The sequence below is a fragment of the Opisthocomus hoazin genome, chromosome 2, assembly GCF_030867145.1.
Source record: "Opisthocomus hoazin isolate bOpiHoa1 chromosome 2, bOpiHoa1.hap1, whole genome shotgun sequence".
Taxonomy (NCBI): Eukaryota; Metazoa; Chordata; class Aves; order Opisthocomiformes; family Opisthocomidae; genus Opisthocomus; species Opisthocomus hoazin.
The window spans coordinates 6,133,167-6,158,398 of NC_134415.1; the positions used below are offsets into that span (position 1 = coordinate 6,133,167).

Consider the following 25,232-nt stretch of genomic DNA (forward strand, 5'->3'; position numbering starts at 1 on the left):
AGCCTTTTTTTTCCACTAGGCACTCTATCAGAAACTTTCGGGAATAGTCAGCTGCCTAAATGTCCCAGCCTTTCTGTCTCCAGGAGCTCCACGGCAGACGCCCGGCTGCCAGGCAAGAGGGAGATGAAGCCTTCCATGACCCTCTAAGTTAACTTAGGGGAAGTATTTCAGGAGCCTTAGGAACCCCATTTTCAGTGGTTTCCATGAAATTTAAGAACCTGTTTGCTTAGCTCTTTGTAAAATGGGGCCTGGGTGCTCTTGGGAAATTTGCCTGCGGTCTCTTCCCAGATTTTGCAGTAGATTTGTCTGAAATGTCTTTACATGTGAGTGACAGCTACACGTGAACCAGACACCCCGGGCTCAGTTAACAGAGATAAACAGGCATTTACAGGAAACAATTCATCTTCTCTTGTGGGAGATACCTAAAACAGCCCAGAGCAATCACAAAACAATTGCTTTCCTCCACAAACTATAAATTTAATCTGGAAAAGCAGCTCAGCCCTTGACATGTGTTGGAGGAGTCAGTTGCCCGGTGCTTTTTGTGTTGCCCTACCTTATCTTAGACGTTCACACAGGCAGGCAGGTATATACATATACGTACAGGAGCCTGCAGGAGGCAAACACCCTTCCAGCATGTCCCCTGGACACCAAGCAAAGGATCCTGGATTCACTATCCTGTTACCAATAAGATGAGGGTTGCTACTTTTAGGGTAGCTGGAATAATTTCGCTCCATTGCATCTCTGTATTTATATCCTATCTGTTAACATAAACAGTCCATGCTGGTATAGCTGAAAACCAATAACTGGACCCACACTGCTACACAACAAAGCAGTTATTAGTGAAATAATAGTTGATTTTATAAAAAAGAAAATAAATCAAGTGAGCTTCATGGCAACTGGCAGAGCAATGCGTGAGGGTATCATTCGGGTTCTGCAGATAACTACCCCATCCAGGAAACTATGCAAGATGTCACGGTACAAGTGTTACATCACCAGGAAAAAATCTCAATGGCTGATCATCATCGCCCGAGGGGGATGTCAGCCTCCCAGCTCCTGTGCAGAGAGAAGTCTTATAGGAATTAACTCTTTCCTAGGTGATGCACGCTGCTAGGTTTTGCCAGTATTTCTTCCATCTTGTTTGCCTCAAATGAATCATCTTTCTCTTACTTTCCACTTTCGTCTTTCGCTCCAGTCATAAACGGCGTGACTTTGCAGTGACAGCTGTCTATCAAATCTGCTGTGTGGCTGAGGACTTTGTCTCCTCCACCTTGGAGTGGATTTCTGCTGGATGCTGGGGGTTTACCACATGTTCTATTCCCATAGAAGGTGATAAATTTTACCCGCTAAACGCACCCCAGGCAACAGCCCTGTGTCTTACATGCAGAAATACACTCTGTTTATGGCCAAAATGCCCCATCCTGGGGTAATACCCCAGGCATTGTGAACATACGTCTGTTTACCCTGAAATACATTCTGGGGGATGCAACGAAAAAATGGGGTTTTACCAACTCAGAGCTCACACGCTGTGGCTGGTTACTGCTGACATGTAGGGACCTGCGCTGCAGGGATCGATGCCCTCCGCAGCCCCACGCCTGGGCAGGGCAGATCTTTCCTAGCAAGGAAATCCCCCCTCATCTGTAGGAGATGGAATTGGCAGTGCCTTTCCCCAAGTTTCCACAGACTCCAGCCAACCTCCAGCCCCATAAAAAAATATCCTTTCTAAGTCAGGGGAACAATGGAGAGAACGTATTTCCTTCTCCTCCTTGACATTTTGTACATAGCGACGCTGTTCTCAGTCTTCAGCAAGTGCCAAGGCATATGAGCTATTGGTGCTGGGTTGCTGTGATTTGTGCCTGGAAACCGGAGCCCAAACAGTTCCTGCTACTAATGCAGGCTCCATCCTGTTGAAAGTTCACCTTTGTGCCCTTGGGCCAGGCTTACACAGGGCAGAAGCAGCTCTTCTGTGAGACAGAAGTGCCTGCAACCTCTTCCCTCCCACCTGCATTTGTTCACAGTTGTTTTGCACCCCTCTTGCTCTCTCGGTCAGGTAGGACACAAATTCCGAAGTCCCTTGTTTCATTTTAGTCCTTTTTTTCCCTGATACCAAACTATGCTGCTGCGTCTCGCTCTCTCCAGGCTCTCCGAGCTGCCTGTTGCGTGGGCAGCACAGTCCACCTCCCCACTTACATACGCTACTGGGGCTCTTCTGAAGTTATCTTCAACCTATGGTCTATGTCCAGAAACACACTGCTTCCCAGTCGCCCAGTTTGCCACTGGCGTGTTTTTTGCCCATGTATTGACACCAAGAGGCACAGTAGACTTGTGTTTACTTCTTCTAGAGGTCTCTGTCATTTTTCTCCTCTTCACTGCATCCCTTCCTGCACACCAGCTCCTGAAGACACCCCCTCCCTATCGCCCTGCTGTTTTCTTTCTTGTGCACTCAAACTCTGTTTCTCTCCTCAGCCCTCAGGTGCCTTCCCCCTCTCAGCTCATCAGCAGTTGTCTCCTTCCAAGCTGTGCCATCCTGCAGAGGCGCTGAGCAAAGTCTGGGGGCTGACTTCCCTTCCCCGCTCACGGCCGCCGAGGCCACAGATCACAGACACCTCCTGGACACCGGTGGCCATCGGTCCTCAGGCCGCCAGGGCCCAGGGCATGGGTCTCCTGAGCACCTCAGCCCTCAGGAGCCCCCCAACAACTTGGACCCTCCCTCCCTCCCTCCCTCCCTCCCTCCCTCCCTCCCTCCCTCCCTCCCTTCCTTCCTTCCTTCCTTCCTTCCTTCCTTCCTTCCTTCCTTCCTTCCTTCCTTCCTTCCTTCCTTCCTTCCTTCCTTCCTTCCTTCCTTCCTTCCTTCCTTCCTTCCTTCCTTCCTTCCTTCCTTCCTTCCTTCCTTCCCTCCTTCCTTCCCTTCTTCCCTTCTTCCCTCCTTCCCTTCCTCCCTTCCTCCCTTCCTCCCTTCCTTCCTTCTCTCAAATTCAATTATTTTCTTCTCTTTAATGCTGTGAAAGCTCTAAGTCTCCAAACAAGGGACTGACTTTCCTCCAGAGGAACTAAAGCCCCCCCAGCACAAAGTCCGTACTGCGCTGCCCCTGAATGTCTCGATTCAGGAAGCTCTGAGCTCCCACTGTTTGCAGTTCACAGAGTTCACCTGCATTTTAGTCTCCTCATCTATTAAAGAAAACAAAGTGGAGAGGAGAGAGAAGGAGAAATACAACTGTAAAAGCAGCAGTCGGTCAGAGAGCCCTCGTGTTCCTGGTACCAGTTGTGGTCCAATCAATCAGTCTCAAACAGCCCACTGGAGAATAACTGCCCAACTTACCCAAATTTATTTTCTTTAATAACAGAATCCTCCTGTGACCCTGTGGTTATTGCTGACACAAAGCAAGGCCTGCTCGAGCCTGATATCTGCTCCCTTGCTCCCTGCTGTGTGCTGAGCCATGGAGCCATCGTCCCCTTGTTTTCTGCAGACAGCAGCTTTAAATCACCGCCGGCCACTTCTGCCTGCGAGGACTGGGAGAGACTTCCCTGCACAGGTCACTCACTTGTGTGCGTTCGCCCGTGCGTGCTCAGGGGGACTTTAGATTTTTCTGTTTTCTCCTTGCTCGGTAAAATAAAGGCCAAAATGCCTAGGGATATCTGCTTATTGTTCGAGTACTTGGCTCTGTGAGGGCTGTGAACACTATTCAGGTGATGCTGGGACTGGACAATCACACAGATACTCAGCTGCAAAGAGAATCACACAGAATCACACAGAATGTTCGGGGTTGGAAGGGACCTCTGTGGGTCATCTAGTCCAACCCCCCTGCCGAAGCAGGGTGTCCTACAGCAGGCTGCACAGGACCAAGACCAGGCGGGTCTTGAATATCTCCAGAGAAGGAGAATCCACAGCCCCTCTGGGCAGCCTGGGCCAGGGCTCCGTCACCCTCAGAGGGAAGAAGTTCTTCCTCATGTTCAGCTGCAACTTCTTCTGCTTCAGTTTGTGCCCGTTGCCCCATGCTCGTGCTCTGGCCAAGTGACATCGCTAGCCAGGATGCTGCTACGCCCCAAGCCACCAGACAGTGAGATTAAACAAAGGAAAACGCAAACTGCAGGGTTATCGGGCAGGTCCGCATTGTGGGCAGAATCTCAGGGCATGACATCCCGTGCCATGTTTTTATAGCATACTGCGATCCTTCTTATGGGGGGTATTCAGAAATCCTCGTGATAAGTGTGGAGGGGTGTTTTTCTGGCGATTCTAGAAGATGAATCCTGCTCAGCCCTGGAGGTTCAGCTATAAGGTAGGTCTTTGGAAGGTAGACGAAAGCTCTTTAAAGGGTAGATGAAGGTTTCTTAGAGCTAACATGAAACCCACACTGCTCTATATGCTAACAAAAAAAAAAGTCTATGCCTGTGTCTATAGGATAGGACAAATAAAAAACTTCTAGCATGAAACCTTCCTTTTTCAAACAGTATTGTTTTAGAAACTCAGAAGAGATCGTCCTACAGACTTGTTATCCCAGATTCAAACCTTGCCATGCAACCTCAGCACAAGAGTCCAAGTGCCGCACTTACCTACCTTCTTGCAAAGATTTGGTCAGCCCAGAGGAGTCTTCTGCTGCTAGCTGGGAGGCTCAAGGCTCTCTAACAAAGCATATAGAGCACAGGGCACACACACTGCTGTGGCAGGACACAGCTCCTGCGAAATCCATCTACTGAGCGCCTTGTGCTGCACAGATGTGCGGAGCAATTGTCTTCCTCCCAAGGTATGAGAGCGAAGTTCAGACACTTCGTACCAAGGGCTGTCCCCAGATGCACAACGTCCCTTCCCCAGCAAGCAGTCTCATGTGCTTGGGAGTATCAGCTCTCCTCAGCTCGGGGCTGGATGGGGCTGGGGAGCCTGGCTGTCCCAGAGCCCTGCCTGCTTGCCACCCTCGGCTCAGAGCCACCCTGTGATGGCTGCACCATGGGGAGACCCATGTGGGGGAGACCCATCATGGGATGGCAAGCTCCTGCCTGCCTGGGCATCACGGGAAAGGGCAGGGCTCCCTCTGCAAAGCTGCTTTCCCCCGACTCCTGCCTCCCTGCCAAATGCCTTCTCCCTGTGGAAACCTAAACCTGCTTCATCACCAACCATACGAGTGGTCTCAGCTGGATGAGCTGAGGTAGGGGCTGCTGTGGCCATAGTCACTGTCGCTGGAAGGGAAAATTCAGGTGTTGCTCATAAAATTGGTCTTTCCACTGGATGGCACTTCAAGGTTACACTGCAGATTAAGCTTTGATTTAAGCTCCCATCTCCGAGAACAAGCCCGCTGCCCGAGGATGGAGAGAGGGCATTTCACCCATGGAAGGAAAAAGAGGGTTTTGACACTTGTCTTGTTCGGTGAGGGGGAAGTCCTGGGTTACATTTTCGAGGCATGTAGGTATAGAGCAAATCTCATGTTATGGTCCACTGGAAGCAGGATTTGACCCTGCTGAGACAGCAAAACCAAAATGCGGATCAGCTTGGACGCTTTGCTTCAGCGAGGGTTTTAAAATCCTTTCCCTTTAAAAAGCTGCATTTTTTTCTAAAGGGGAAATATCTGTGCTACGCCTGTACTGGAGAGCAGATTCTGGGAAAAGAAAATCCGCTTCAAAAATGTAGCAATGGCCCCAAAAGGCAAAGTTCCAATCCAAGCCCAAACCCTTGCGCGGTCCAGGAGAGGACGTGCGTTCCCTGGGAGGGGAGGACGGGGCCAAGCCCCTGCCCTGCCAAGGTTAGGCAAGACCAGAAGCGAGGAGGCAGAGCCGAAAAGCCGGAGCAGAGGGAGGGAAGGTCACTGCGGGTGCTGGGTGAGCTTGTAGCGAGGAAGCACGCACGGCTTACAGGTATTTCAGGTATTTCCAGGTGAGGCAACGCAGTTGTCTTCTCCTGGGCTTTGCGGGCAGGGTGTGTGCTGCAGCATGCCTTGAGGGGTCCTGGATCATATAGTGCTGCAGGGATGGGGTGCAGGGAGCCTGGGGACTTGTCCATGTCCCCTGCGTAGCTGTAACCCAGGGATCCAGGCAGTTTAGGCTGGGCACATCCCGCTGACAGCTAAATATCCACGGCCCCTCCTGAACTGAGCAGGATGGGGGTCTTTTTGTAGGACGCGTGCTGCAAGCATCTCGCTCACCTGGCAGGGCTGCTGCTGCTCACCCAGAGCTCTGTGAGCGGAGACCCACAGGTCCATCCGTGGGGACGTCCTATCATCCCATGACACATTAATGGGCTTCAAGCTAAAAAGTTGGCGCAGGCTGTGGACAAATGTGTTTTCTCCAGTCATTATCATATTTGTGCTTGGATGCAAGCCCAAGTGTATAAACCTTCCTGGGGACATTAATTGGCTGCTTCTTGCCTGTCCCTCAATATGGCCGGGGGGGCGCGGGGCTGATGCTGTTTGGCTTTTCATAGGTTTGCTCAGTCCCCTAATCTTACGTGAAAACTATCTGGCATGAGTTCTACAAGTCAGAATGGCAAACGTATAATTAATTCCTTATGTGACGTGAAAACAGCCAATTTTCCACAGCATCAGCTTGAACATCCACAAGTCATGGAAGAAATATTCAAAAAGCAGAGAAAATTTGCACACAGACAGCAGATATACTGAATTTTCATGGGGCAGCAGTGCTTTATATGCCACTGGATAAAAATGTCAATACAGACCTGAAGTGCTCTTCATTCCCTGTATGTATTCAGCTGAAAGCCTGGAACAACCTATTAAGACAGCCTCCTTTTCTGATCAGTAAGTATCTCAAAACAAGGAATTTGTTGAGAATGTATGCTCATGTGATATTTTTTTCTAGACACTGCCATTTTGCAGACAGGTCCCCCGCAGATATCTCAGCACAGGACGGAAATTATTTGTCTCTAACCAGCTGTAGAGATTTAAAAGCAAAATATTTCTGAAGGCCAAGCCCATCCCTTCCACTACCTAAGGCTTTCTCTCCCTACAGCAGACGCTGTATGCCTATGTGCTGTCTTCCTTCCCACCTCATGTTTGGTCCCACCTCACTGGTCAAGGGCTGGGCCCCTGGACCATCAGAAATTCATTTGCACAGTCTGCACCTGATGTAACGAACTCCAACAGCTCTGAACAGAGGTCTTCATTCCTCTTTGATCCCCCAAAACATGTAGTGGTCACCACAGTCTGGCTGGCCTGGAGACCTGCTGGCGTGTCTGGAAGCCACGGGCTAATCCCAACCCTCCCACCACTGGTTGCTCTGCACGGCTGATAACGTCGTTTGGAGAGGATGGGTCTCCAAAGGAAAGCCCGAGCTGCTGACGTGCCGGGGAAGGCACGCTGCATAGCTTCTCATAACGAGTGGTGTTGAAAAGCACCTCTCAAGTCTCCATCCTGTCGTTTTGCTACAGGTGACTTGCAAAGCAAAGAAGAAAAGCGAGTTACGCTCAGATAGCGTCAAATACAACTTCTTAACTGGGCCCTGGCGAGTATCCGGAACAGATGTTCCAGATATACGTCTCACCTCTCCGAAACCCCCTTGATGCTTCCTGTTACCTTCTGGGGCAGCGGTGAAATTAAATATTAGCTCCGAAGTCACGAAAGCCAGCATGTGCAAACAGCGAACTGAGATGTCTTATCTTTTTTTTTTTTACCACTATACTGAGAATCAAGGCTAGGTAGTGCCGGTGTAGGGTATATGTTGGCAAAAGTGAATTCTTGGGTGCAACAACCCCACTATGTATCGCGGTGACAGTGTCAGTCTTCGCAATGCCACTCTCTGTGACACTGCAAACCAACAATTTCAAATGAAAAGATCTAATAAAGAGGCCGTGTATTCACTATTTTCCTTTCCTCTACCGGCATATAGCCTTATTAGTGGGAATAACACAGGGAGAAACCCATCTTCTTCCTTCACCCACTTCTATTTTATTCTTCACACGTCCCAGAAGCCTCCTCACCATCACAGGGACCACTTCTTATGCCTCTCCTTGCTGAACGTTTCTTAGCGCAAGGCCACAATATCTCTTTGTGTATGTAAAATGTAGCAGAAATATTAAACCAAAGATCAAAGGCTCCTCAGATATTCTACCTGACCCTTTAAACTGCCGAGGTGCAGAATGAATAATAAGGACCAGACTGCCATCAATTACGCGGAGTTAAATCCAGAGCGGGCTGTTGTAAATCAAGTTATTTTAGACTTTACACTGTGTAACCGGGAGCAGATTTGGGACCTGAGTCTGCAGGCCAAACAACCAGACCCCAAAGGGAAAATCCCACCTCTTGCTCTTCATTTCATCTAAACTCTCCAGCTCTTCGCATAAGCAGCCCCATCTGCCTGCTTAGAAAAACACACAGAGCCAAGGTCTTCCCAAGCTACCCAGCCAGAGCAATCCCACCCTCGAGCACAGTCAGATGGATCACAGATAAATAAAATCGATTATTATTTGTTAAAATTTATTTAACTAATGTGGCAACATGCAGCCCAAAAGGACCAAACATCATCTAATTTTTATCAGCAGCTATAAAAGGTGGACAGAAAAGCCGTGAACTGCCTGGGTGCAAAGCTTACTGGCAGAGAAATAAAACCAAAAGCCTGAGGTGTTGAGTGAAAGATGTCTGGAAGCACATTTATACAACAAATTCTGTCCCTTCTCTTTCTCTTCCCATTACATTCTCTTCCCATTCCCCTTCACACAAGCCTAATGCTTTAATCTAGCTAAATATTTGCAAATTGGCACCACATCGGATCGCGACAGTAGAGGGGCATAAGCAAAGTGCTGCAAGCCATGATATACTTCTTATTACAGCGATCGCGTTTCACAAGATTAAAGGGGATTTTCTAGGCAATGGAGACAAATCCAGCGCCAGCTTTATTGAGCAAACGTCGCAGATGCTTCCCCCGTTAACGTGTGGTAGTGCAAACAAAGGAGATTATCTCCTTTGCCAAATGAGCACCGTCAATGCTGCTGTTCCATTTATTATGCATTTTCCCACTCAAGTGTTCGCTTAGAAGGGCGACTCACCCGGGCAAGCCAATGGAACAGTCTTTGAAGAAGAAATCCCAGCCTGATTGCAGCACCCGGGGAAATTATCAGTTGGCAACACCACTCTCGGGAATAACACCACCAACCAGGATAAGAAATGGAGAAGGGGGAAAAAAACAGCAATCCCAAGCCATCCTCCATCACAGGGATTTTATGGGCCACGTGTCCTGAGAACCTCCACGCTGGTCCACCCACTGAGACAAAGCTATTTGTAAACACCAGATTGCGCTATCTTTTTGCCACTCTGATTGCTAATTAATCAGAAACAGAGGTGCCTGGGTGAGAAATACAAAGTGTCAGGGGAAAATAAACGGGAACCTGAGCAGCAACCGCTGTCCTCGCTGTGGAAACATCCCCCTGAAGCCAATAGATGGGACCAGAAAGCAAACAGGGGCTTGCGTTAAACCGGGACCCGAGGATCTAGCACTCCCCAGACCCAAACACCTCTTTACCCTGTTTATGAAGGAAATGACAACTGTCGGGACTGTGAAGAGCTCCAGCGGCCCCAGGGCATTGCTCAGCTGCAGATCTGACCCTGCCCGCTGCCACTTCCGTTGCTCTCCCCGTGCCCCGCTCTCCTCCATGGTCTTCCGCGTCCAAAGCACGGGTCAAAATTTCAAACCTCGTAAACGTTCAGCCTCTCAGCTGTACAGTAAAGCGACACAAAGGACCCATAAAAGAGGTGCTGTGACATGTCGGGTCGCTTTGAAGTGTCGCAGATCGATGAGGATCTGGGGCTGCTTCCTGGTCGGCCAGCCCCGGTTCACGCCGGAAAGCTTTACCAGCAAAGGCAGCCTCCAGCCAGAACAATCTGGTCCCAATTAGGACCGATCTGTGGCACTTTAAAGGGGGTTTAGTGACTGCTTTAACTGACCCTCCAGATGAAGAACTCCAAAAAATCTGGACTGGATCCCAAACGACAGTGGTGCTTAGCAAGGCGCCCTTCTGTCACCAGGTTTGCCGAGTGACTCCTGTCCATTTCTCATCGTTTTTTCGATGTTGCTGCTTCCGAAAGCGTCGAACGTAACAGTTGCTTCTCTGGATTCAGGGCAGTAAAATGCCTGATCATCCGTACAGGCTGGGCCTAAGCTCCCAATGTGACAAGGGGGAGTTTCACCTCTTTAAAAATTAAGTCGAACCTGCTTGCTTCTTTTGCATTATCCCGCTAAAGGTAACAGTTATAATGTCACACTCCATTTTTTCCTGGCCTGGAGTAACAGTGTATCAAGTGTCCCCGTTGCCTGAAGGCAAGCAACAGCAGATGTATAGTGCTGAAAGCCTGGGATCACAATCTTCCAGAAAATTAGGAATATTTTAAAATTACTAGGCCAAATCTGCTCTCTGTGACCCCACTGCAAACATTCAATTTGCACCGGTGCCCTTCACAACCAAATTTATTACAGGAACATTTTCAATGCCATTTTGATAAGAAGATATCCTTAAAAAAGGACGTGGAGACCCCTTTCCCAAAGCACCTTGGCAGGGATATTACCTTGCGCTGCTGCTCTGCCTCCCACCTCAGGCACCTCAAGCATTTGTGCCCTCCTCAAGGCAAAACGCAACTGGGGATCCGTGCAGTCAGACTGGGAATAACGATAAAGCGACTTGCTTTCCACTGGGTCGGTGATCAGCAAACCTGCTGAACAGTCCCTGGTGAGCTACCCGCCAAAGTGGCCAAAAACTTGTGTCACACCTGAAAATCTTAGCCGAGGGTACTGGATCCTTCTAGTACTCCGGTGCAACAGGAAATTTTCACTGTCCGTGTCCTCCAGATGGAGGGGATGATGCAGAAAGCAGTCACTTGACTTTCATCCCTGGTAAGATCACAGATCCACAGAGAAATTTGGATCAGAGGAACCCCTGGGCAGTTTCTCCCTCCCAATGCTGTACCGCTCTCACCACAAAGACTAGGTCCCGTATGTTCATGTGGAGGGTAGATGCTACAGTAAAGAGTAACATAATGGACCACATGGACAATATGGTCTGTTGGGAAAGTGCCCTTCTCTGAAGGGAAATCCTTCTGTAAAGCTGCTGCAGTTGTAAGGGATGAAGGCAAGCTTGAGGGTAATGGGGGTCCCAGAGACATGATATGGCTGGATTTCCAGCAAGTTTTTGGCAAGGATCAACACCAAAGCTTGTTGAAACACCACCAGTACAACACGGGACATTACCAAGAAGAGTGCTGAAGAACAAAACTTGGGGCATAGACTTTTCCCGTGGCTCTGCTCTCCACCCCTCAGGAATGGGACTGTGGGGTTAGGGGAGACCTGGAGGGACGGCAACTGAAATGATCAAGGGGATGGAGTGACTGGCGTATGAGGAGACACTAAAAAAGGCTGGGATCCTGCAGCCGGGGAGGAAAAAAGCAAACATGATGGTGGTTTACGAAACAGCGAAGGCAGTAGATCAAGTCACACTGTCATTTACCTGGTCACCTGGCCACCTATTGACCTGTAAACTGCTCTTCACCACCTCCTGCAATGTTGGAGCTGGGGGTGCACGTGATGGAACGAGTGGGAGCTGAGTTTTAAGCAAAGAGAAACAAATACTTCTTTACGCAGCGGGTGTGGGACCTCTGGGGCTGGCTGTCCTGGGCAGACGGCATTGATGAGGGAGAAGGCAAATCCACGAACAACTGCTCCACAGAATCACAGAATCGCAGAATAGTAGGGGTTGGAAGGGACCTCTGTGGGTCATCTAGTCCAACCCCCCTGCCAAAGCAGGGTCACCTACAGTAGGCTGCACAGGATCTTGTCCAGGCGGGTCTTGAATACAGATTTCAGATACGCAGATACTGAAAGGACCAGGGAGGGATGCACCCATCGACGTCCGCCTCGTACAACTGCAGGCCCGAGTCAGATGCTAGAAAAATTATTGGTTTAAACTTTAAAAACCTGAGGTTTCACATTACTCTCTGTTTTCTCCTTGAATCCCTGTGTACCTTCTTGGGTGTCAGCAGCCCAGGTTTTGGCTGCCTTCTGGGTTACCCAGCCTAGATAAACATACGTGCTGCTGAAACCGTTTCCAGGAACGCCTTCCCTCGCCCTGCAATCTCTTATCTCCCGGAGGAGATTGTCAGAGGGTACTTCAAAGCCCTTTGAAAATGGCCAGGGCTCTGCCTGTAGCCCAGCAGATACAGCCGCCCTCGCCCCAAGAAGTCAACAGCCGCCCCGCTGCCTTATCACCGGCCGCGGGAGAGGCTTTACCCCCTTGCCTTTACCCCCCCTGCCATGGCCACCCAATCTCCAGCCTTTGCTCTCCGATATGCTGCCCATCTTCTCCCCAGATTCACCCAGGCGGGTTGTGGCAGATTACAAAAACGAGGGGAAAGAAAAAGAAGTGGGTTTTTTCCCAGCCCTGAGGAACAGGCAAGCCTGAAGCCTGCTGAGCTCGTAATTAAAACGCGGGAAAGCCACGACTGAGCTCAAAAGATGGAAGAACGGGATACAGGGAGCAGAAAAATGCTGAGCACCAGGCTTTCAGGCAACGCGCCGTTTTGAATTAAAAATAAATGAGAAAATTGCCTGTAGAGAGGGGAGCGTGGGGGGAGAGAGGCAACCGTAGAAAGAGAGGATGAGTGGGGGAGCTCCCGTTCCAGCACTGCCCTCAGATAAATCTTGCTCAGCGTTCCTCCACCGAAAGACTGCGAGGCGCAGCGAGGCAGAGGGAAGCGCTGCAGCTGCTTCATGGTGTTGCTACCCCCGTTGAACCATGGAAGACCAAGCGGGACGAAAGACAGGACTCCGTGCGTGCACCTCTCGCTCCGTCAGCAACTTGAAAATGGAAACACGAAACGGAAAAATCACGTTTCCGCCTGGAACTTGTCTTGTGCCATCGATAACAAGGAGCACCGCTGCAGGGGCCGGCATCGGGGATGCAGGCGAGGCGGCCACAGAGGGCTCGAGGAACACACATGGCCAGGGACATCCCCCAGTGATAGGAAAATTAGCAACTGTCCGGACGAGGACGCTGCTTTACCTCGTGTCATACTTTTCCCATCCTTATCAACACCATTAAGCCACTGCTAATAAAATTACCATCCCATAAAGAAGGATTTTAAAATGACCCTCAGAGTTAATTGAATAAATGGCAGACCAGGAGTCAGAAACATCAGATAAGTGCATGGGGAGACCAGTGACGACAACACGCTTTTTGGAAAGGGTGAGCAAAATAATTCACAAGAGGTGTTGAGCTGGGATCGCATTAGCCAAGTGATTAAGCCTGTCCTCTCACGGACAGTAACCGAAGGACTCCTGCGTGACTCTGTGAGGCAGACACTGAATCTAGCTCCTTCGGGTAATTAATGCTTATGCACAGAAATGGCAAGCTAAAGCTGACAGAGGACTGGAAGTAGGTGGGCTGGACCCAGGGGAGCACCAAGAGCAGCAAAACTCTGAGGAGCAGCAGCAGAGGATCAATATCCATCCCTCGCAGTGAAGTTAGGGGGAAAGAGCCGTACAGGGGCAACATCATTACAAGCATAACTGCAACTCCAGAAGCTTAATAGGAATCCCTGCTTGAGCCTTCTTCATGCGACATCGAGCTTTACAGGTCTGCAGCTCTGCTGACCTCAATGAAATGATTCTTTTGCCCTCAAATAATAAGGATCTGACCTAAACACGCAGAGCTAAAGAACACGAGACGTCTGGGGACACTCTTGCACCCACCACGAGCATCGGAATCGGTGCCTGCGGCAGGTTTCTGTGCTCTGCACTGAAGAGCCAGCGACAGGACAAGGGGCAATGGGCACAAACTGAAGCAGAGGAAGTTCCAGCTGAACATGAGGAAGAACTTCTTCCCTCTGAGGGTGACGGAGCCCTGGCCCAGGCTGCCCAGGGAGGTTGTGGAGTCTCCTTCTCTGGAGATATTCAAGACCCGCCTGGACGCGGTCCTGTGCAGTCTGCTGTGGGTGACCCTGCTTCGGCAGGGGGGTTGGACTAGATGACCCACAGAGGTCCCTTCCAACCCCTACTATTCTGTGATTCTGTGTGATTCTGTGAGATCAGTGCAGTCGCCTGCAGATCCTCACCCTTCGTCCTCTAGACACATTTCCTTTGCTGAATTGAAAAAGCTGGTGCAAGCTGGGGCTTTATGCCTTTTTTTCATACACGTCATTGATTTAGCCATCTGGTTAAAATAGTGTGGGGAAATAAATCGGTAATGCTGAAGAATACTCAGCCTCAGATGGTAAAATTCATTGAATTATTCAACTGCTTGTTCCCCAGGTTAGAGCGTAGAGGGTTGCACTACATGGGTAACGAACAACCCTCATCCCATTACATCTTCCCGCCGGCTGCCAGCAATGCGGGAAGCTAAAGCTGCAGAAGGTCCTGTTGGATCCTGGGGCCCTGCTCTTGGCCCCAAACCCATCCTGCTCTTTCAAAAACATTAAATGCATTAGGACGGCCGTGCTGGTTGATGCCAAAAGTCCACCTCATCCCACATCCCGTCCCTGGCCAGCGCAGATGCTCGGGGAGAGAGCATAAGAACCAAGAGTGATTTTTCCCTATAGCGTGCAGTGATATTTCCTCCCAGCTTCCAGCTATCTGCAGCTTTGGGACTTCCTAAAGAAAAGGCTGTGCTTTTATACCTAACAGCTCTCCCTGGGGCTGTTCGTTTCCCCATACACTTCTCTTCCCCATTGCCCAGGAGTCCCTTTGCCAGTTCTTCTGAGCTTTACAACATCTCACTCTTGCCCGAGTAGCTGTTTTTTCCCCTCTCCCTACCCCCCTGCATGCCAGGGCAATGCTAAAGGCAGAAGCTGGCAGAGGTTTCTTCTGTACGAACCTCCGAGCACATCGATTATCTGCTAGAGCTCCCAAAGGCTGCACAATTCTAAGGGCACTCACATGCTTCAGCGAGGTTCAATGTTTAAGCGTAACACATATGACAATATTCGGTCAGCTGCATGGGGTCACACAAAAAGGCCATCTCCCGCAGCAGTCTCTCCCTCCCCGTGGTCAGTCACTGATGTCTAGGAAGAAAATAAGAAACAAATAAGAGTGTGGTGAAGTTTCCTCAGAGACGCCCTCTCCTGAAACTGTCACATTTGTCAACGTCTCAGCTCTAGTCCATCATCAATCACACCCTAGAGGTATGGCCAATGCACAAAATACACGGGGAAAAATGGTAGAGGTGACATTTTTTTCCATGGGGAAAAAAAAAAAAAAAAAACCCTCAATTTTTCCTAGAGCAGTTTAATTTGCTATGAAAGAAAAGAAAATCCTCTCTTGGGAATCCCATCCATCACAAAGCGGCAGCAATCTCAGCATCCCTGGAAAACCTGATGTACAGCACGCTTACTTCAACGTGATCTTATCAGCCTCCACTGCCAGCCCATCCAGGATCCGAAGCAGGGCAGCTGAAAGAGCTTTTTGATCCCAGCAGCATGCACACGCACAAGGTTACCGTGGTGTTACGCGGTGTGTCGGGTAACAAAGCAGAAGAGAAGCCAACACTTCGTTTCAAACGGGGAGGAACCGGCCACGGGGAAGAGGAACGGCACGTCCATCTCCTTCCTCCACTTCGTGCAGGCTGCGTGCGTTTCAACAGTTGGTGAGGGGACTGGAGCATCTCTCCTACAAGGAGAGGCCGAGGGAGCTGGGCTTGTTCAGTCTGAGGAAGAGAAGGCTGAGAGGGGACCTTATAAATGCCTATAAATATCTGCAGGGTGGGTGTCAGGAGGATGGGGCCAGACTCTTTTCAGTGGTGCCCAGCGACAGGACAAGGGGCAATGGGCACAAACTGAAGCAGAGGAAGTTCCAGCTGAACAGGAGGAAGAACTTCTTCCCTCTGAGGGTGACGGAGCCCTGGCCCAGGCTGCCCAGGGAGGTTGTGGAGTCTCCTTCTCTGGAGATATTCAAGACCCGCCTGGACAAGGTCCTCTACAGCCTACTGTAGGTCCCTTCCAACCCCTACCATTCTGTGATTCTGTGATTGTATGATTCTATGAAAACCCGTTGGGCTTACGACCCAGGAGACAGAGAGGGCATCCGGATATGCCACCCCGGTGTGCCTGCTCCACGGAGCTCCTGGAACAACACACGTAACGGTGACAGTGTACAAACCTCGGTCCGGAGCGAAGACTCTTCTCCAAAGCGGCTTCGTAGCAGGACCCCCGGCTCCACGGGGATGCCCAGGGATCTAGATGCTGCTCCCCGCTCCGCAGTCATCACAGCACCGAGGGGCGGATGGCCCCTGTGCCACGGCCACCCGGGAGCTGGGCACCATCAACCTCAAGCCTCGCACGCCTCAGCCACCGCACGAGGGACAGGACCCAGGGGAGGGGTGGCAAGACCCTTGGTGCCAAGTGGGAACGGGTCCCAGTCTTCCAAAAAACCCCTGACCCCGGCGAGCCATGCGAAGCCCCATGTCACTGGTCTCGGTGCCCCCCGCACTCACCCTGCTTTCAGGGACCAGGCACAAAGCCCCCCAGCACGCCCTTCCCACGCAGCCCAGCCCCTGGGGATGGAGCAGCGTGCAGAAAAGTCTGTGCTTTTTTCACCCAGGGCTGCCTCCCCCCTGCTGGGTATCGGCACGGTGCAGGGCCAGGGACTGCCCCTCAGCATCCCCGAGCGGGCAGCAGAGGCAGACGCGTACACAGGTCAGAATTTATTTCCAAATACCTCATTTATATCATTCTCACAGGAAATATTTTTCGGAATATAGCCTACACTTAGAAAACAGAAGAGAGGTTGGTTCTTTTTTTATAAGGCACATCAGATTATAGACTACATAGAGACATCTCCCCCTCACTTGCACTCGTAAAATACCGGTGATTTTAAAAGTAATATTTCTAAAACCTAGACCCTGTGTAGCCCCGCGTAGAGCAGTATTCGTAAAGTTATTAGACCTCAGTTTACATACACCTAGTAAAGGGCTATAACAAGTTGTATATACATCACATTTTCAGAAACAGTCACAGCTGGCTACATTTAAAAGTAATGCTACTCCCGACTATGAAACAGGCTGCTTATGAAATATACCCTACTGCTTCCCGTACGGCGTGATACAAAGCAGCCTCAGCTCGCTGAAGAAATTCTGCTATTTTTGCGAATGGAAGCTGCTCAGATTCGAGCCTGTCTCCCCCCCAAACCCACATTTTTGATTGACTGAGACCATTTTGCAGAGAAGCAAAGCACCCGAGAGAAATCTGGCTTTATGCTTCTCTCCAAGCTGACGGTATGACTGCATTATCTGAAATGCTGTCAAAGCATTCGAGTAAGAAATAGAAAGGCTCAGATGTTAACTTCATGACCAGTAAACATTAAACCATTACCAACCAGACGCAATCAAGTTAAACGCATCCAGCTTCTGTGCTATGCAAACTGTTTTTCCAGGCTGTTCCAGTGCAGAAGCCAACACATTTTTATTGAATCAGGCCCTAGGTAAAGATTTCCATCCCATTTTCAAGTTTTCAGCGATGGAACATTACCCATTCTGCACTCCTTTCGCTGTAGAAGAGGAAAAAATACTGCCTGCGGAGCCTGTGCCAATACAGCCCAGAATCCATTTACATAGTGTCATTTTTTTTAACGGGCCAGGAGGTAAACGGTGGTCAGCTTTATCAACTCTGATGGCTTCCACAGTTCTTCTTTCTATCGGGCATTGATTCATTTCTGACGAAAAAAAAAAAAGGTTCCGGCTTTCTGTCACTGCAGTTTAGTTTAAGACTATGAAAAAGGTCACTTCACGGCTATGGCCAAAGGTAAAAAAAAAATAATATATATATATATATATATAATCTGATCTCGAAATATCGAAGGGGAAACTAAAAAGAAGTGAAGGCCATAAAAAGGCAGGCAGACAGACAGACAGCACAAACTAAATGGCCTCTGCAGAATAAGTTAAAATACTGATTCTAGTCACGTTATCCCTCAGGTTTCTCAAACTCGCCGGGGCTGGAATTAGGCTTAGTTTCGTAGGAACCAGATTTAGTAAAGAGAGTAGGTGACACTCAGCTCTGCACTGTGTTAATCACTCAGCTACATTTTAGGCACATTTCAGTTAATCTGTTGGACTGACCTGGGAAAAAAAAAAAATATGATCAGTTAAATTTCCAGGGTAGTCTCAGCCAATTTCATGACGATGAGCTTGGACAAGATTCAACCACAAGCGACTGCTGCCTTTAGCAGGGAAACATTAACTTAGCCGAAAACAGCATCGTGGAGAGGACACAGCAGCCTTGGTTTCCCAAGTCCGTTTGGTTATAAATCTTGATTTGTGGTTTGTTCAGCAGCCTTAAAAGGTAAGGAGGGGCATCCCGAAATTCTTGGCTGTAGGCATGAAACCAGATGCAGTTTACATGGTGCTGCACAGATATTGGTTACATCTCTTCAAAATAAAAAAAAAAAAGAAAGAAAAAAAAAACACAAACCACCCAACACAACAGCATTTACATTCCTTTCAGCTGAAATAGATGAACTGTCGTCACGTCTGCAAAAACAGAGAGGAAATCGCCGCTGCTCGAGGTAGCGAGTTAAAGCTTGGTCATGTTCCTCGGGCTTCCATGTGGCTTCCCGGGAAGGAGGACAGAAAGGACCTTCACAAAGTCAGGAGGCGACAAACCGAGACGGCGGCTCCGTAAGGGACCGGGATCCCTCACCGGGCGCTGAAGGCGTATTCACGACCTTTCCAACCTCTCACGCACCCTTTTCAAAGCAAGCCCTCAGAGCGCTGCCTTGGGAAGACACGGACGGGAGAGCAGGAGCGGGGTTTTAAAGCTACAGATGCCAGTCAGGAGGCACAGTGTTCTCCTTCCCTTCGATCGCCCGTGTGCGGAGCTCTACGATTCCGCCGCCTCCTGCGAAGCCCCGGCAGCGAAGGCCTCTGGCGCGCTCCTCCCCGTCGCGTACACCTTACAACGCAAGAAGTCGACAGGCAAAACCTTCTACCCTCACAGCCACGCGGTGCTCTTCTTCCTTAAGGGGAGGTTTTAGTCGCGAAAGCGGACGCCAGACCTGATTTCTAGCGATTATTTAACTGAGAATCCTTCTGCCACCCTCGAAAGGGCAACCGAGACAATCCAGTAGCAACATATACACATACGTACAGATCTACACTATACACTCGGGACGACACAGAATGAGATTTCAGCTAATATAGCCTCTATACGATTTCCTCCTCGCAACCCCTATACAAAACAGCAGTACTTTTTCCACCAGGATTTGGAGAGGTTTTTCATCTTGTCCGGAGTCCTACACTTGGATTTCTTTGGTTGCTGCTGGGTATCCGAGTACTGAATGCCAGCCACGATGGCCGCATCAAAGACCTCCTTGAGGTTTTTCTGAGTCAAAGCAGAGCACTCGACGTAGGACGCAGCTTTTATTTCCTCGGCACAGAGCTTCGCAGCCTCCTCTGAGACCGGCTTTTCTTTGCACTTGTCCAGCTCGATGAGAACTTTGACGTCCTCCCGGAGGTCCGACTGCGTCCCAACCAGGATGATGGGCGCCTTGGGGCAGTGGCATCGGATTTCGGGAACCCACTTCTCACTCACGTTCTGGAAGGACGAGGGGCTCACCACACTGAAGCACAGCAAGAAGATGTCCGTGTTGGTGTAGCACAGAGGCCTGAGCTTGTCGAATTCATCCTGCACGGAACGAAACTGCGTTAGCACCCAACGGCAAGAGCAAGATGCCCGGAGGACATCCCGACACGCTCCCAGCTCCAGCCCACCGCTGACCTTTGGGGGAAGTGGAGGATCACCTGCTGCTGCCACCTTGAGAGGCACCTCAACGTGAGCACCCAGACCACCCAGCGAGGTGGGTTACAGGCAGAAGTCGCCCGTACTTGGTGGTGGCAATGGTGATGGCTTCCCCACATTGCTGAGATTTTCTGAGTAACCAGCAAAGGAGCAAGGATCCTGAGGGGACTGGAACATCTCCCCTACGAGGAGAGGCTGAGGGAGCTGGGCTTGTTCAGCCTGAAGAAGAGAAGGCTGAGAGGGGGCCTAATAAATGCTTATAAATATCTGAAGGGTGGGTGTCAGGAGGATGGAGCCAAGCTCTTTTCAGTGGTGCCCAGTGACAGGACAAGGGGCAATGGGCACAAACTGAGGCACAGGAAGTTCCATCTGAACATGAGGAAGAACTTCTTCCCTCTGAGGGTGAAAGAGCCCTGGACCAGGCTGCCCAGGGAGGTTGTGGAGTCTCCTTCTCTGGAGATATTCAAGACCCGCCTGGACGCGGTCCTGTGCAGCCTGCTCTGGGTGACCCTGCTTCGGCAGGGGGTTGGACTAGATGACCCACAGAGGTCCCTTCCAACCCCAAACATCCTGTGATTCTGTGATTCTGTAATGCTGCGGGAAGCAGGGTAGGGCACACAAGCGACGCAGCCAAAAATCGAAGCACGGGAGGGAGAAGGTACCTTCTACGGGTCCACCTCTCACAGGGGTGGGTCAGGGAGATGCTCCGACGCGGAGGGCCCGCGGACCTCCAAGCTGGACACCCCTACCTCCAGCCACGGGCAAGAGCCGGGCGGGCAAGCGGCAGCAGGCGTTACCTTTCCTGGAATCATCCTCACCTTTCCAGGAATCGCCTTTCAAACTGGCGACTACCCCACGACATCCTACAGGATATGGGAATAAACTTCCCTGCCATTGTGCCCAGGGATTTCAATCCGATGGCGGCACTAATGACTCGCAATGCGCAGGCTGAACATGAGTAAGAGCTTTACCTGTCCCTCCCACCAACGCCACATCAAACAAACACCTCCCAGCGCTACTTTTCTTGGTTTGGGTATTATTTTTTTCCCTCCCCCGCTTCAGGAACTAGACATAAGAAAGCCACACAGCTCCAGGTAACTGATCCGCAGCGCGGAACGCGGCGAGCAGCAAGGGTTAAGGCCAGGCAGGCTGCTTTTACGCTGACAGCGGGGTAACAGCAGCAAGCAGCAGCCCGAACAGGCAGGATCTGCCTCAGCGGCACTGACATTTTAATTAAAACGGACCGTGCTCTCAGAAGCTCCGAACCAAGCATGCGAAGAGCACGGGCAGCTGGAAACATCTCTCTGGTACCAGCAGTTTACTGCTGGATTGCAAGTCCCACGTTACTTTTCAAGGGGTGAAATTTTGCTTTCAAGCCCCCGGGGGCCCCGGATCCGCAGCCTGAAGCCCCCCCGGCAGCCTCAGAAGCCTCGTTTCGCTCGAACCGATTTCTTCCAGCAGCATCTCCGCGAGAGACGGCGACGTCTAAAACACGAGTCAAGCAAGCAAGCTTCATTAGCTCTCTCGATTCTCAGGCTAAGCCTCCGGGGAAACCAGGCTCTCACCGCTTGGCTCGAGAGAAACCCGGCGCTCACCGAGAGCCACCGCTCTGAAGGACAGGGCCATTTACAGCAAGACACCTCGTCACCTAATTGCCTCTTCTTGCTACGCAATAAACCTCAAAATGGCTCGATTCAATGCGTTTGAAAGCCAAACACAGATCTTCGAGGGTTTCTGTCTGGGTGAAATAGGGCCCTTTATATTCCAAGCGCGCTCCTGCAGTTTCAGTGGTAGGTACGTGGACTGTGGGGACTCTGCACCTCTTTGGGCGGGAGCTGCTGAAATACAGCATCACCCCTGAAATACGGCATCACCCCTGAAATACGGCATCACCCCTGAAATACGGCACCACGCCGTCCCTTCAGCGGGGCATGAAACGATGGGATAGTCCTGCTCTTCTGCTTCATATCGTAAAATCATGGAATGCTTTGGGTTGGGAGGGACCTTCAGAGGTCATCCAGCCGAACCCCCCTGCAGTGAGCAGGGACATCTTCACCTGGGTCAGGCTGCTCAGAGTCCCATCCAACCTGGCCTGGAATGTTCCCAGGGATGGGGCATTCACCAGCTCTCTGGGCAGCCTGGGCCAGGGTTTCACCACCCTCATGGTAAAAAAATGTCTTCCTTATATCCAGTCTAAACCTCCCCTCCCTCAGTTTAAAGCCATCACCCCTTGTCCTATCACAACAAGCTCTGCTGAAAATATTTTCCCCATCTTTCCTCTAGGACCCTCCAGGCACTGGCAGCTGCTCTAAGGTCTCCCCACAGCCTTCTCTTCCCCAGGCTGCACAGCCCCAGCTCTCCCAGCCTTTCCTCCCAGCAGAGGGGTTCCAGCCCTCGGATCATCGCTGGGGCCTCCTCTGGCCCCGCTCCCACAGCTCCAGCTCTGTCCTGTGCTGGGGGCTCCAGAATCACCACCCGCAGAAGGCTGCTTGTAGGATTTTAGCTTCGGTTTGTAGGGCAGGTGGGAGTCCCACGCTGCCGTCTAGCACTGCGCAGCCCTTCCAACCCCTTTCCTAAGTAGGGCGCCCAGTTCCGACTCCTCGAAATAGGTTTGTGTGTTAAGGCCACCGAGATTTTCCAGGGCGGTTTCGGTGAAGGCGCAGACCCAGATCCACAGAGTCGCGTGGGAACCGAACTCCCACCGCCTTCCAACGCCAGCCAGGTAGCAGAACACTTTCGGCTCCTTCTGGCTCTCCAGACCCAACCCCCGGCCAGCAGCACCGCACGCTGCTCGGGCCAGTACGAGCCAGGGACTCACAGAAAACATCAGGTGCTAAGAAATGGGTTCTTTTCACGTATCGGGCAATACATGAAAATATGTATTGGGGCAGCAGCACTTTTTAAAGGGGTGGGAACAGCAAACACGAAGCCTGCACGGACAACACCCAGCAGGACTTCTTTCTCCCTCCAGCTTCTGCCCCTTCGAAACCGCCGCCTCTGTCTCCACCGCGGAGGACGCTTCGCGCGCGTACACCCCAAGCGCCGTAATTCTGAAATTAATTTTAAGAAGAGAAAACCAGCCGGCCCTGAATCCCCGGCAGGTTCAGCCTTTCCGGTCGGGCTCGGCGGAGCAGCAGCTTGAGCCCGGCCCCTGCGGATGGAGGCAGCGGGCGAAAGCAGCGGATTAAGCGGCGGCGAAAACGATAGCAGGTTAATAAAAGTGATCGAAACGCCGGGAATTCTTTCGAAATCCATGAAGTCATCAGCAGGGCTACTTCACGCAGCAACTTCTCCCCCCCAGCCCCAAAGAAGCGGCTCCACTGACCTGACCCGCTGTGTCGCAGAGCTGAAGTCGCACCGGCTTGCCATCGACGGACACGACAGCTTGGGAGAGAAGGGAGAAAGGGGGGAAAAAACGGGTGGTGAGGCCAATTTTGCGCGTTTTCCGTCAAGGAAATAAAAATCAAAGGAAATATTTACGCTCCCCGATGAGCATCCCGGCAGCAGCCGAACCGGAGGGAAACCCCAGCCCCCCTCGGTGAGGCCAGGCGAGGATTTCAGCCCGGCTCGCCCGGAGCTGGAAGTTTTCGACCGGGGAGCCGGCAGCTCGGCTTCCCCGCCGCCACACCGGCTCCGTTAACGGGAGATGTCCCGGTGCTGGAGCTGCGGTGGAAGCCCCGGTCCCGCCCGAGCAGGGTCCTGCCCCCGAATAAACCGCGAAATGTCCGAAGCCGGACCCCGCTGCCCCCCGCCCTGAGTCGGCAGCGGCCCTCCCGCCGCCGGTCCTTACCGGAGAAGTTGTCGAAGGCGGTGGGGATGTACTCGGTGGGGTACCCGTTGGTGGTGTAGCTCACCACCAGGCTGGTCTTCCCCACCGCGCCGTCCCCCACCAGCACGCACTTGATGCTCCGCCGAGGTTCGGTTCCTCCACCGGCACCGGCACCGGTCCCGGCCCCCGCCGAACGGCAGCGGCCGCCCAGCGCCGCCCCCAGCGCCGCCGCCGCCCGCCCGCTGCGGACCCTGCGGGGGGGAACCGGCGGCACCTCGCAGCCTCCCGGTACCGGTTTGCTGATGTAGCCCGCTTCTCCCTCCTGCTGCGGCGGCATCCGAGCGGCGGCGCCGAGCCCCGGCGGGAGGGGGGCGGCGCGCTGCGCGGGGCCGGCGGCAGCGGGGCGGCGGGGTTCGGCGGCGGGGAGCCGGTTCGAGGCCCCGGAGGGTCTGCGGGAGCGGCGCGGCCGCCGGGAAGCCAGCCCCGGCGGCGGGGGAGGCGGCGGTTGGCGGGCGCGGGAGGTGGCCGGGGAGGGGGGGTGGAAGGAAATCCCGGCCGCGCTGCGTTCGCCTCGCCCCGCCGCTACCGAGTCCCGGCCGCCGGCCCCGCGCCTCCGCGTGACATACGGCCGCGCGGGGAGGAGCCGCCGCCGCGCCCGGCCCGGCAGGCGGCGCCACAGCGCCCCGCGCCGCCCGCCCCGACGGCGGGGGAAAGGGGTGGGGGCGGGCCGCCGCGGCTCGGGCGAGCGTCTCATTGGCCCGCTCGCCCCGCCGCTCAGCGCGGCGACCAGCCCCGCGCCGCCATTGGCTGGAGCGGCGGGGGCGCGCCGCCCGCCCCGTCGGGTGCGCGCCCGCCCCTGCTTGGCCGGCTGCGGTCGCTGCGCGGTGACGGGGCGCGGCGGGCTCGGGGGTGCCTGCGGCCTCTCGCCCGCAGCGGGGCCAGCACAGGGCAGGGACCCGTTCCACCAGCCCCGGGGTGTTCAGAGCCCCGTCCAGCCTGGCCTCGAACACTGCCAGGGAGGGGGCAGCCACAGCTTCTCTGGGCAACATGGGCCAGGGCCTCACCACCCTCATGGGAAGAATTTCTTCCTAATATCTAACCCAAATCTGCCCTCTTTCAGCTTGAAGCCATCACCCCTTGTCCTGTCACTCCGTGCCCTTGTACAAAGCCCCTCTCCAGCTCTCTCGCAGCCCCTCCAGGCACTGGCAGCTGCTCTAAGGTCTCCCCGCAGCCTTCCCCAGGCTGAACAGCCCCAGCTCTCCCAGCCTTTCCTCCCAGCAGTGGGGTTCCAGCCCTCGGATCATTGCTGGGGCCTCCTCTGGCCCCGCTCCCACAGCTCCAGCTCTGTCCTGTGCTGGGGGCTCCAGAGCTGGACGCAGGACTCCCGGGGGGTCCAGCAAAGCGGGGCAGAGGGGCAGAATGCCCTCCCTCGCCCTGTGCCCACGCTGCTGGGGGTGCAGCCCAGGGCACGGTTGGCCTGCTGGGCTGCCAGCACACTCTGCTGGGTCATGGCCAGCTTCTCATTCACCAGTACCCCAAGTCCTTCTCCTAAGGGCTGCTCTCCATCCCTTCATCCCCCAGCCTGTATTTGTGCTTGGCGTTGCCCCGACCCATGTGCAGGACCCTGCACTTGGCCTTGTTGAACCTCATGAGGTTCCCATGTACCCACTTCTCAAACTTGTCCATGTCCCTCTGGATGCCATCCTATCCTTCTGGTGTGTCAGCTGCACCACTCAGCTTGGTGTCATCTGCAGACTTGC

The 25,232-nt window shown here is 52.6% G+C and overlaps 1 protein-coding gene across 1 annotated transcript; it reads right to left on the bottom strand.

The window, feature by feature from the left end:
* Nucleotides 1-16,599: 16,599 nt before the first annotated feature.
* On the bottom strand, nt 16,600-24,076 carry RHOU (ras homolog family member U). The gene is made up of 3 exons (XM_075412157.1): nt 23,494-24,076; nt 23,029-23,087; nt 16,600-19,589 (listed from the first exon to the last, which is right to left on the bottom strand). The coding sequence occupies exons 1-3, from the start codon at nt 23,807-23,809 to the stop codon at nt 19,134-19,136; spliced, it is 831 nt and encodes a 276-aa protein (XP_075268272.1). The 5' UTR covers nt 23,810-24,076; the 3' UTR covers nt 16,600-19,133.
* Nucleotides 24,077-25,232: the final 1,156 nt, after the last annotated feature.